At 41.0% G+C, this 12,999-nt stretch overlaps 2 protein-coding genes across 3 annotated transcripts in view; one reads left to right on the forward strand and one right to left on the reverse strand.

The window, feature by feature from the left end:
- The window catches only part of Bmx (BMX non-receptor tyrosine kinase), a 47,140-nt gene extending 44,552 nt beyond the window's left edge, over positions 1–2,588 (forward strand). The window contains exons 18-19 of the mRNA XM_042680460.1: positions 348–505; positions 1,890–2,588. Of these exons, the coding sequence (XP_042536394.1) occupies positions 348–505; positions 1,890–1,964 (233 nt within the window). The 3' untranslated portion in view covers positions 1,965–2,588. The remainder of the gene's footprint in view (positions 1–347; positions 506–1,889) is intronic.
- Positions 2,589–6,875: 4,287 nt separating this feature from the next.
- Positions 6,876–12,999, reverse strand: part of Ace2 (angiotensin converting enzyme 2) — a 42,055-nt gene continuing 35,931 nt past the window's right edge. For both annotated transcript variants that reach the window (XM_042680522.1, XM_042680521.1), the window contains 3 exons: positions 11,960–12,076; positions 9,850–10,044; positions 6,876–7,678 (listed from right to left, as the gene is read on the reverse strand). In XM_042680522.1, coding sequence (XP_042536456.1) covers positions 7,570–7,678; positions 9,850–10,044; positions 11,960–12,076 — 421 coding nt within the window. In that variant the 3' untranslated portion in view covers positions 6,876–7,569. The remainder of the gene's footprint in view (positions 7,679–9,849; positions 10,045–11,959; positions 12,077–12,999) is intronic.

Raw genomic sequence — 12,999 nt, forward strand, 5'->3', positions numbered from 1 at the left:
TCCTCCTCCCCCTCCTCCTCCTCTTCCTCCTCCTCCTCTTTCGGTTTTCTTCCTTGTTCTTTCTCTTCCTCCTCCTTTTTCTTCCCTCACACTCTTGCTTGTCCATTTCACTCAAGGCTAGCACTCTACCACTTGAGCCACACCTCCACCTCCAATTTTTGGTGGTTAGCTGGAGATGAGTTTCACACATTTGTCTGCCCAGGTTGGCTTTAAACCAAGACACTTAGATCTCAGCCTCCTAAGCCCCTAGGGTTGCGGACATGAGCCACTGGGCACCCAGCTAAGCCCTCGCACATCTAACATTGGTTCTTTCTTTTTTGTCTGTTGGCTTACCATCGGTGGTGCAGGGATCCTGATGTGGGAAGTGTTCAGCCTGGGGAAGCAGCCCTATGACTTGTACGACAACTCACAGGTTGTTGTAAAGGTCTCCCAGGGCCACAGACTATACCGGCCACAACTAGCATCGGACACCATCTATCAGATCATGTACAGCTGCTGGCATGAGGCAAGTATGGCCCTGAGTGTTCTAAAAGGGTCCTAGATACCTTATGGCAGTCACTGCAGCACCACAGGTGCAATGCTTTTGTGAGGGAAAGCACCTGCTAAGAACAGGTGGGACTGTTCTGGGACCCTGGCTTCCAGCATTTGTGATCTAAAAGAAACAATGTGCATGCCTGTCATTTATTGAACACCTTATGTCCAGCACACTCTAGGAAATCTGTAAACAGTAGTTCATCAGCAAGCACACAGTGGGGAGGCTATGCACGACTATCATCACAAGAAGTAACAAGAGAGAGGGGCCTAGGAAGACTAAGTGACTTGCCGCAGGTCACACAACTAGTAAGAGGCGGTGTGGCTAATGCCAAGATCCTTGTTCTTTATCATGAAACTGTAGATTCTCTCCTCAAGGAGAAAATGTGTGATGGAAGTTTTTAATCACATGTAGAGAACACAAAAAGGACACTATCCCATCATGACCTCCTGAGCGTACCATACACTGAAAGATAGCATCCAATGCAGGTCGAAGCTAAGGCTGTTTTATGGAGAAGTCATGGAGCTAATGTTATACGGGACACATCTGCAAAGTATCCATCGTCCTCATAGAACTACTAGGAGATATCAGGTATGAGGCTCCACTAAACATCAGGCTCCACCTCTACCCTCAGTCTTCACAACACATACACACACACACACACACACACACACACACACACACACACACACACACACACACACTGCAGCTGAAAAACATCAAGCAGCTTTTAATTATGCATCCAAATTAGAAACGCCCAGAGAAAAAGATTTCTGCCTGTTTTAAGCCATGTGCCTATCTTTCTAAAAACCATAATTCTCCTTTTCCTACCATATATTAAAGATCACTTTCTGAATTAGGGATGTTAATACTTCATCTGAGCCATAAATCTGTTAACAGTATCCACTATCCCCCCCCCCCGCCAGCTCCTCCCTTATATTTTGATATGGTTAATGGCATTTTAATCTTTTTTTTGTCGGTCATGGGGCTTGAACTCTGGGCCTGGGCGCTGTCCCTGCGCCCTTCAGCTCAAGGCAAGTGCTCTACCACTTGAGCCACAGCGCCACTTCCGGCTTTTTTCTTTTTGCTCATGTGGTGCTGAGGAATTGAACCCAGGGCTTCAGGCATGCAAGGCAAGTGCTCTACCACTGAGCCACCTTCGCAAACCACCTTCTGTATAATATTAAGAGCAGTAGTGATTTCCACCATCCTTCCTGTGTTCCTAATCTTAGCAGAAATGTTTGTGGGACTTCCACATTTCAAAATACATTGGATTAAAACTGAATTAAAAAAGTTTTAGGTATGTTTATTTCTAATCATTACGATTGTCATCTAAAACAATGGCTTTTTTTTTCAGCTTCCAGAAAAGCGTCCCACATTTCAGCAGCTCCTGTCTTCCATTGAACCACTTCGAGAAAAAGACAAGCCTTGAAGGAGAAATTAGGAGCATGATCAGAATGATATAAATGTTGGCCGACACATTCGTTCTTTCTAAGGAAAGTAGCAAGGCCCAAGATAATTTAACTAGTTCTTAGTAATGTTCTGTTGCATTATTATATTAGCTAGAAATGGACAATGTAGGAAACAACAGTGTTTGAAATTGAGGACAAATGGTTTTCAAACAAAAAATGTTTAAAATATAGGTCATTTTCTTTGTGCTGCTGTCAGTGTAATTGTTTCTAGCCTCTAGTAGAAGTATGTTTCCAGATTGCAATGCAGTGAAGGTGCAAATCATGTGTACAGATGAAGAAGAATTAAAAAATTACTTGTTGAAACAAGGAGGTAACAATGCTCAGAAAGAAATGTATTCATTACCTTACTCATGGAACTGTAACCCCTTTGTACAGCATCTTTACAAGAGAATAAAATTTTTAAAAAAGATTATTTGTGGAATACTCATACTTTTCTATTTTCACTATCAGGATAATAAATATACTATCAAGAAATGTGGACATTTGCCTTTATGTTTCAATGCTGTCAAAGTTTAGCCTTCCTGGGTATCAAGTGGAGATTAATCTGTTATTAAAATGTACATACTGCTGGGCACTAGTGGCTCATGCCTGTAATCCTAGCCACTCAAGAGGCTGAGATCTGAGGACCAAGGTTTGAAGCCTGCTTCAAAGGCAGAAAAGTATGACAGACTCTTATCTTTCATTAACCAGTAAAAAAAAATCAGAAGGCTATTGTTAAAGATTTTGTTTTCAGTGGTTCCTATAGCATGGGGCTGAATACATAAATTTTCATCATTTGGGGAAAATTATTATTGTATTTTCTGTATCAAGAATAGACAGCAAAAGGTTATGTGGAAGTCACCATTACAGTGAAAACATCTCGGGTAAGCCCTATTGCTATTTTCAGATATAAATTAATAATCTCCCTTAAGAACCATTCACACCCTATCTTTTTCCACCTCTCACTCTCCTACCAGCTAGCTCAAATGTCACCCTTGTTTATTTGTTCCTTGACATTTAATTAATGACTCCTTTATTTCAGCAGAGATTTGCCACAATCTGGTGCTTCTGATTTTAATAGAAGCACACTGATCTCAATGTATAATGAAAAGAAGCACTCGGGTATTGGTACCATCCTTCATTTATTTAGTGTTTGCTGTATGCCAGGTTCTTTCCCCACCTAAGGGAAAAAGAAGGAAAGTGTGTCACAACCCTTCTTTCTTAATGTCTCAGACTCAAAAGTTAGGGGGAGCCTTTCCTGCTCTCTCTGGTTTTATGCAGTGGTAACCTTTGCTACAGACTGCTAAGCCTTTCTTTCCAGTTCCCCCCTTCAAGCTTGTTTTCCTTTATTGCCCTTACTTTTATATAATTGATCTTTTTTTAAAAAATGTACTTTTTTGAGTGTGTGCTGGTACTATGCTTGAACTCAGGGCCTGAACACTGTCCCTGAGCTTTTACACTCAAATCTGGCACTCTACTACTTGAGCCACAGCTCCACTTCTAGTTTTTTTTTTTTTTTTTTTTTTTGGGTCCGGTTGTGGGGCCTGAACTCTGGGCCTGGGCGCTGTCCCTCAGCTCTGCAGCTCAAGGCTAGTGCTCTACCACTTGAACCACAGCGCCACTTCCGGCTTTTTACTTTTTGCTTATGTGGTGCTGAGGAATCAAACCCAGGGCCTCAGGCATGCAAGGCAAGGGCTCTACCACTGAGCCAACTTCCCAGCCCCACTTCTAGTTTTTTAACGAGTTAATTGGAGATGAGTCTCATGGACTTTCCTGCTAGGGCTGGCTTTGAACCATGTTCCTCAGATCTCAATCACCTTACTAGCCAGGATTATACATGAGAGCCACTGAAATCTTAGATATTCTGCTTTAATAAGAAAAGTAATATAGTTAGATGACAGTGGCTCATGCCTGTTATCCTAGCTACTCAGAAGTCTGAGATCTAAGCATCACAGTTCAAAGCCAGCCAGGGCAGAAAAGTCCATGAGATTCTTATCTCCAATAAAGTGCTCAGAAAAATCCAGAAGTGGTGCTGTGACTTAAGTAGTAAAGTGCTAGCCTTGAACACAATAGAGGCTTAGGGACAGTGCCCAGGCCCTGAGTTCAAGTCCCAGAACTGGCAAAAAAAAAAAAAAGTAATACATGCTGGTTGCAAAATTTTAAACAATATAGAATTGTTTACTATTAAAAGAAAGTAAGCCGGGCACCAGTGACTCACGCCTGTAATCCTAGCTACTAAGGAGGCTGAAATCTGAGGATCTTGGTTCAAAGCCAGACCAGGCAGGAAAGTCCGTGAGACTCTGATCTCCAATAAACCACTAGAAAATCAGAAGTGGCGCTGTCGCTCAAGTGGTAGAGCACTTGCTTTGAGCTAAAGAGTGCAGGGACAGCACCCAAGTCCAGAGTTCAAGCCCTACGACTGACCAAAAAACCAAAAAAAAAAAAAAAAAGAAGGTAAAGCTTTGCTTAGAAGCCTAGCTTCAAAAACCAAATCAAGGAACAACTTAAGGTACTAGTAGAAACTTTATCAGAAAATAAGTCCAGTGATGCCAGGAAGAGCTAAATAGAAGAATATTTGTGCTATTTTTTAAACGAGCATAATGGGTCTTGAAACGATGTAGAACTTTGTTTCAGGGTGATATACACCACTTATTGCTACCCTTTTAAACCAGGATTCTGCCTACACTCTGCAGAGAGTATTGTGAAGAAAAGGCTGACTTGATGACAAAACAAACAAACAAAAACCTTTCCCAAATGGCAAATTCAGAGCACAACTTCACAGGTAGCACTACTAGGTAAAACCCAGCTGGCTACCCATGAACTCATGTCTATTATCCTAGCTATTTAGGTGGCTGAGAGCTGAGGATCACAGTTCCATCCCAGCTTGGGCTAGAAAGAACATGAGATTCTTATTTCCAATTAACCGCCAAAAAGCCAGAAGTGGAGCTGTGGCTCAAGTGGCAGAGTACCAGTCTTGAGCAAAATAGCTCAAGAACAGTACCCAGGCTCTGAGTTTAAGCTCCAGTATCAGCACAAATAATAACAATGATGCTGATGTGAAAATAACTGGGTGAATTTAGCAGTCTTTCTGAGCTTTTTCTGATCTGTCAAAAATCAAACTATCATATCTTCTTGAGTTAGTCAAAAGAAAACTTCTGGCATAGTAGATTTTAAAAAGCTGAGTTTTCTCAGTTCTGATTGTGACCTGAGAGCTGGTTTAGGAAGGGGAGATAATGAGCTTGAAACCCCAAATTTACCTATATGAGGACAGGCTGCATCTCACATGAAGAATAAGTCTTTGGGAGACATCAGAAAGTGGAAGGTTGCACCTAGCCTTTCTGCCTTGATTCCTTCTCCTGTCAGTCTTGGGCCTTTCTTCCCAAGAAGGAAATACTCACTTCACCTTCCTTAGGTTTCTGAGCTCCACAATGTTTTTTCACATTTGTAATTTCATCTAATACTTACTTCCTCATATCCTAGGTATCAGTGATGTCTGCATACAAAAAGGCGCTGTGGGCCATGCCATCTGAATGTGAAGTACTTCCCTCTTCTGTGTAGCACAAAAGCACTCTTAGACAATATGAAAATGAATGGGTATGGCTGTACTCCAATAAAATGTTACTTATCCTCATTGAAAATTGAATTCTATATCATTTTCATGTGTCATGAAACCACTTTTTTCCCAACCATGATAAAAAAAAAACAACACAAAATTCCTTCTTAGCCCACAGGCCATACAAAAACAGGTGATGGAAAGAATTTGGCCAGGCATCATAGTTTGGCAACTCTCATCCTATACCCAGGTACAGATCCCTCTCTGTAGAATCTCCATTCTCTCAGAAGATGCTAGTACCTTAGTAGTAGGACCACAAGCTTCTCCTGGTGGACAGAGATGAGGATCACACTGTTTTGTACATGCTTTGTGAATAGGTGTATGTGTGTATGTGTGTGTGTGTGTGTGAGAGAGAGAGAGAGAGAGAGAGAGAGAGAGAGAGAGAGAACCAGCATGTTGTTCTAATTTCTGTGTTTCAAATGGAGACTGTCATTGTCATGTGCCCATTGACACTCATCCTCTGCCATAGTTGGGGAAGCTCTTTTGAAGGTGTTAGGTGGTACATTTGATCCCTATAGAGGTTACCTTTACATTGTGTTAAACCAATACAAGGAATTAGAACTCCATAAAGAGACTGTGGCTATTTCAAGGATTGTTTCCATAACAGTAGCTTGGCGTAATATTTTCCTCATGGATTGGAGAAAAAGGTGTTATGAAATGGGAATGTAAATAAGGAGTACATATGGGTTTATGACGCTCTGTACTGTAGGCCCAACATCTGGCATGATGGTAAAGTAGATGATAATATGGAAGCTTGACCGTGGGGGTCATGGATTTTGTGCACAGACAAAGAACTCTATCTGAGATTCATACACCTTAGTTATTACCCAGCCTGATTTAGTTATCAGGAGGCTATTTCATTCTCCTCTGTAGTGACTAATTGATCCACTATTACCATGATTATAGTGAATTTATTAAGTTTAAAATCACTCCAGTGAAGTTAGCATATATTGCAACTTAATGAGTAGAATTTGGATATATTAATCTCTTTAATCTAGTATTAATCATTCTTCAAGTATATAGTAGATATTGTGCTCAGAACTAAGCTAGGTACTCTAGAAATACAAAGCAGTACTCAGTTCTGATTTGATAATATATCTGGACACGTCTTTTTGAATGATTTAACAACTATTTTGTCCAATAAAGCAATCTAAGAATTTAGGAAACATATTTGGAATGTCAAAGCTCACAGATAATCACACTATAATTTTGTATATCAATGTAAAAAGCAGACAGGATGAGCAGGGGCCCCAGTATACAAGTGCTCAAAAGACCATCAAAGTGTATAAATCAAGTAAGTATTTATTGAATGTCTACTTTGTGTGCAGCATGCCTCACACACTGTGGGTTAATACAAAAGATCCACTTTAGAGGGGGAACATTTGCTTGGAATTTCCACTCACCCCAGATAGAAAATAATGGTAGTAAGATTCTAACAGGCAAGCTCACATGAGTTCATGGAAACCCCTGTGTCAGGTTTGTACTGTCAGGAAAAGGCAATCTCCTCTACCTGATCTCTGGATTCTCTTTCTCCTTTAGACTTGCCACCTTGAAGCCATCATGGTCCATTCTAATCATAACTGTCACAAATGACTTGGATTCAATTCAGGTGAACAGTATTCACCAGTCTCCGTCCCTGAAACCACAGATTTCAAACAATGTGCAACAGTCACACCCATGATACATCTCCCTTTTTGCCATAGCCATTGTTCCTTTATCGCCCTCCATTCCACTTCCCTTCATTCCCAACAGCCCTGTGAGGCCAGCGATATGCTTTGCCTATTTTACTCTAGTATAAAGATGTCTAATAGAAAAGAGAAGAAGTGTGGAGGCAGAAATAAACACTGAGAGCTCACTGCTCAGTCAGGTTGTCTCTGGACAACTTTTCCTGAACAGAGGCAGAGTTTTGACAGTTAATGATATCTTTATCATTTTATTTAGTAAAAATTATCTCAGGAAATAAAAGAGTTTATCTAAAATGATGTCTGGACATCCTCAGTGTTCTGGAATCCTGGATTCATTTCTCCTTTACTGATGTCCACCGAGGCATAGGGATTGTCTTCCCTTCTTATTTCAGATCTCCTGTTAAAGAAAACAAAGTCACCTTGATGTAATGTTTGAAGGGCACTTTGCATTAACCAGATGCGTCATGATTTTGGTGGCATCCTATGTAAGGATGCCTATTTGTGAAAACAGGAACACTTGTGAATGGATGATACAAGTATGTACTCACTGAGTCTCTATTGAAGTCCATTGGGGAATAATAGTCACCAAAATTAGAAGTCCACATTGGCTTCAACACTGTGTTTCTGCTGCTCAGCTAAACTGATGCCCAAAAGGAATGACCTATATCAAGTCATCATACTCTTTTAAAGTAGACACAGGCAATAAATGTCAATTCGTGGAGGACAAGTTAACAAAATTATGATTGACCCATAAAATAAGAAACTATATTCCCAGCAAACAGAAAGTCTTTTCATGTAACTAATATGGGAGGTTCTCAAAACATGCTAAGTAGAAGATAAGAATGTGTAAGTTAGGTAAAATAAAAATGTATAAAATAAAACATGCTGACTAGGAGATAAAGTATGTAGAACATAAAGCCATGTGCAGTGGCTCATATCTGTAATCCCAGCTACGTGGGAGGTAGAGGTTGGGAGGATCATGATTTGAGGCTCTTCTCAACAAAGTAGCCATGCAAAGTAACACATATAAACATGACACCATATCTTAAAAATAACTAAAGCAAAAAGGAAGGGCTGTGAGTATGGCTCAAGAGGTAAAGTGCCTACCTAGCAAGCACAAGACTCTGAGTTCAAACTCCTGTATTGCAAAAAAAAAAAGAAAGAAAGAACTAAAGAAAAGAAAAAGAAGGAAAGCTGGATGCCACAGGATCACACATTTAATTCTAGCTACTCAGGAGGTTGAGATCTGAGGATCGCAGTTGGGAACCAGCAGGGCAGGATAGTCTGTAACTCTCATCTCCAATAAACTACTCCACAAAAGCTAGAAGTGGCTCCATGGCTCAAGTGGTAGAGCGCTAGCCTTGAGCACAGACAGACTCAGGAACAGAACCCAGGCCCTGAGTTCAAGCCCTAGTACTGACAAAAAATGAAAGAAAGAGAGGGGGTAGAGAAGGAAGAAAGGAAAGAAGGAAGAAGGAAGAAGGAAAGAAGGAAGGAAGAAAGAAAGGAAGGAAGGAGAGAGAGAGAAAGAGAGAAAGAAAGAAAGAGAGAGAGAGAGAAAGAAACAAAGAAAGAAAGAAAGAAAGAGAGAGAGTGAGAACAAAGTGTACATAGAGTTTTGGTAGGTGTTGTAAAATACTGTTAATCTATTTCATATGCTTAACAAAATCAGAGTCAATTATTTCTCAGAGTCAGAAAAAATCTAGTGGCAAAGCAATACTAGCAATCAGATGTGCAATAATTGAAATCCTCAATCAAGGAGTAGGGATGGAGGGGAGTGGTTGAGGGAGTGAATTTAATCAAGGTACATTGTGTGCATGTATGGAAAGATTGCATTATAACTCCAAGTTGGAGATGCCTGTCCATGCACTACAATTTCATGGAGTTTCAATGATCCAAAGAAGCAAAAGGGAATAGCAGTTTGTTGAGCAGCTCACATCCACCGTCAATCCAGTCTCTGGGGTCACTTGTAGACTAAGTAGGACTATGCAAAGAGGATAATCCCCTGGGGACACTTAGATGTCACCCCTGCTGAGTTTCAGTGCCTCTCCTAAGTAGGGGAATGACTGTGGCTGAGATGGAGTTTACTACAGCATGCTAATAAACTCCAGGCTATGTATCCACTATGTGGACTTGCTAGGAAGGCAAAATGCTGATGATATCTGCTAACTTTCTAGGGGACATACATCTGAATATTTAGGAGCAAAATTCCTTCCTTCTTTCTTTTCCTTCCTTTCTTTCCTTTCTCTCTCTCTCTCTCTCTCTCTCTCTCTCTCTCTCTCTCTCTCTCTCTCTCTCTCTCTCATTTTTTGTCAGTCTTGGGACTTGAATTCAAGGCCTGGGCTCTGTCCCTGAGTCTGTCTGTGCTCAAGGCTAGCACTCAACTTCTTAAGCCATGGTGCCACTTCTAGATTTTTCAGAGTAGTTTATTGGAGATAAGAGTTACAGACTATCCTGCCCTGGTTGGTTTCCAACTGCGATCCTGTACCTTGTGGCAAATTCTTCCATTGAGTATTCCCTAAATATTCCTCTTTTCAGATAGAGATAATTCTAGGAAAGGGTACTTACTTCCTTCGTTCTCTGATCCCAACAACGATCAGGAAAACAAGGCCAATCACTACCAGTCCCATGACAACTCCAAAAGCAATCAGCCATACAGTGACAGGTGGCTGGTAAGGAGGTCCAAGTGTTGGATTAATGCCCAGAAACTCCAGGCTGTTATCATCCAGGCAGAAAATATCATTAATACGACCTCGGGACAGCCTAGTCACAAAAGCAAAACACAGGAAAGAGGACACTTAAGCAAAATGAATTTTGTATTTAGTCATTTACAATGAAAATAATAAAGAAATCAAGGTAGAGCTGGTCACGGGTGGTGCAGGTCTATAATCCTAGCTATTCAGGGGGCTGAAATGTGAGGATAGAGGCTCAATCCTGGTCAGGAAAGTCCAGGAGAATCTTAATTCTAATGAATGACCAAAAAGTTGGATGTGGAGGTGTGGCTCACGTGACAGAGTGTGAGCCTTGAGGAAAAAAAATTAAGAAAGCTCAGGGACAGTGTCCAGGTCTGGAGTTCAAGCCTCAGGACTGACACAAAAGAAAGAAAGAAAAAGAAACCAAAGTACACATGGGAATGTCTGACAATCAGACATCTTTCATAATTTCAACCTAAATGATGCTCATCCACAGCCTCCTTGGAAGGCTAAGCTGCAAAATGTGGAAATTTGGAAATGAGGAAAACCTGTTCAACTGTGACGACTGTGCTTTAAACCCCAAGTTAGCTTATTTGGAAGGTTTTCTCATTGGTTAGAGTATGTCTACACTGACTATATATAAAGTAATGGGAAAGGATAGTTGAATACTTCTCTTCTACAAACAAATCATGTCTATACCCAAGTCCCTGTAGGAGAACTTTCCAAGTAATAGGTACTGCCATTTTAAAACATCACTGAGGACTAGCATACAGAAAGACCTTTGCCAGTCTCTCCAGCACCAGGATGGGAAATGGGTATACATTATGGAGAGACAAGGAATCATGATTATTTAAGACAAAAACAATGAAATAGAGACCATTCTGGATTAAAGACCTAAGTCTCTGGCATCACATCTTCCTACCCTAGGTAGAGCCCAGGTCAGGCAGGCACATTCCAGCAGAGAAAGAAAGAGGTCAAAACAGTACTAGCCAAGCAACTCCTTGCAAACTCAAGGGCCTGTTTTTCAAGTCATTCTGGAAATGAAGTTTCACATCCCCTACAGCTTGTAGCCATGTATCTTGGAGGGTGAGGCTCTTTTGCTATCTTAGCCAGCGTTTTCTCCTAAGACAGAAAGGAATCTTTTGAAGACAGGAATGCCCAGCATGGTTGTGTCATACACCTCAACCCACCTAGATTTTTCTAGACACACACTGCACAGATGCCACTTAGTGAGCTGCTCAGTATATAAGGCCTTTGGTAATGACAAGGGGGAATCATCTATCAGTGTTATCCATTTTCCACCTCTGCTGTCTTTTGCAAAAGTGCTGAGACAAACTGGGGGAAAATGATTTCTTCTAAGCTCTTGCTGCTCATATAAGTCCCCATCCAAGTATGGAGGATAGCCACAGCTTCAGGAATCCTCTTCGTATATACCTTCTTGTAGGCTTCGGGCAGTTAAATCAACCCTAAATCAATGTTCCTACAACATATCGTGGTAATAACTATCCATGTCCCTTCTACATTGACTGTTCTCCACGATGCTCGTCAGACTTGCATCAGCCACCATCTGCATTGTCAGACTGAAAAACCTGCTCCATTCACAGGCCAGAAACAATCCGGAGGCACATTCTGCACAGTGTTCTATAGTTACCCAGCAGGATTGAGCTCTAGCTGCTGACAGTGGGAAGTTCTTGACAAGATACAATTAGTGTCTTCTTTTCCCTCTCTTCCTTCTATCTATATTTTTATTAGTGCTTCCCAAATAAACTACTTAAATCCTTGTCTTAAGGGTCTAGATCTGAGAAAATGTAAAAGCAAGATAGTTCTCCTGATGCTGGATTCTTCTGGAATTGAAACACAGGTTTGGGGATAAGGTAAAGCATGTAGAAGGGACAGAACAACACCTGCACACTAAATGCTAGCAATGGTTGTTACATTTGCTAATCCCTTTGTCCTTATTGGTTTGTTTGAAAGCAAAATGTCACCTGATAGCCGCTTCCACTTCATCTCGAGGGATGATGTCAGATGAGTTATTAGGCATCGTAACATAGAATGTGAAGGAGATCCTTTGTGTCAAATTCTCTACCTTCACATTCTCCTCCCTGTGGAGAAACAAAAGACACATTTTCCCTGTGACCCAGAGAACACAATAACGAGAATGATACTTTCTGTACTCATGGAACAGAGATTTTGGAGAGGACCGTAAGACAGAGATGTGAGACACAGTGAACAATGGAAAACATCATTGTTCAAACAAATGAACACTTCTTGAAGCACATGGAAGCACCTACATCGAAGTTATGCTATCCAATGGTAATTCTGCATCATACAAAGCCACATTTTTTCCAATGATAGCAAAATTTCCAGGTGAAAACATTGAGAGAATCCGCAAGTAATTGATAACCTAGGACTGTCATGAAAAAGATGTGGTGGACAGACATGAGTCAGTGCCATCAAAAGAGGTGGTGTGTTGATGCTCTCTAATCCAGCTCCTCCTAAGATTATACAACAACATTTCACGCATGGGGGAAGGTAAAAGTGAGACTTACTACAGAATATGATTTTTTTAAAAGACAGTTCCCACATAGTTGCCATAATCCTAGTGAAACTAAAGCAGATCACATGGCCAAAAGTCCTGTTTTCTAAGAATAAAAAAACAAAGTTCTTAAAATGACTTTCAAGGCCCACATGACTTTTCAGTGCTCACCCCTACCCACAACCTCCTACTTGTCTTCTAGACTCTGCTCTAACCACCATGGCCTTCTTGCTATTCCTTCAACAGGTGAGCATAGTCCTCCTTCAGAGTCTGTGCTTGCTGCTGGCACCAGCTGAATCTGCTTTTCCCATTGTCTGCCTCACTGAGTCTCTCTACTGTTTCATATACTTGCTCAAATATCACTAAGGTCTTTTCTGAACATTCTGGTTAAAAGTGAACTCCAACACACACACACACACACACACACACACACACACACACACACACGCACACACACACACTGTTCTTACTGACTCTTCCAATTGTGTA

This window comes from Dipodomys spectabilis, unplaced genomic scaffold (assembly GCF_019054845.1).
Source record: "Dipodomys spectabilis isolate Male_0828 unplaced genomic scaffold, ASM1905484v1 ptg000061l, whole genome shotgun sequence".
NCBI classification, from domain to species: Eukaryota; Metazoa; Chordata; class Mammalia; order Rodentia; family Heteromyidae; genus Dipodomys; species Dipodomys spectabilis.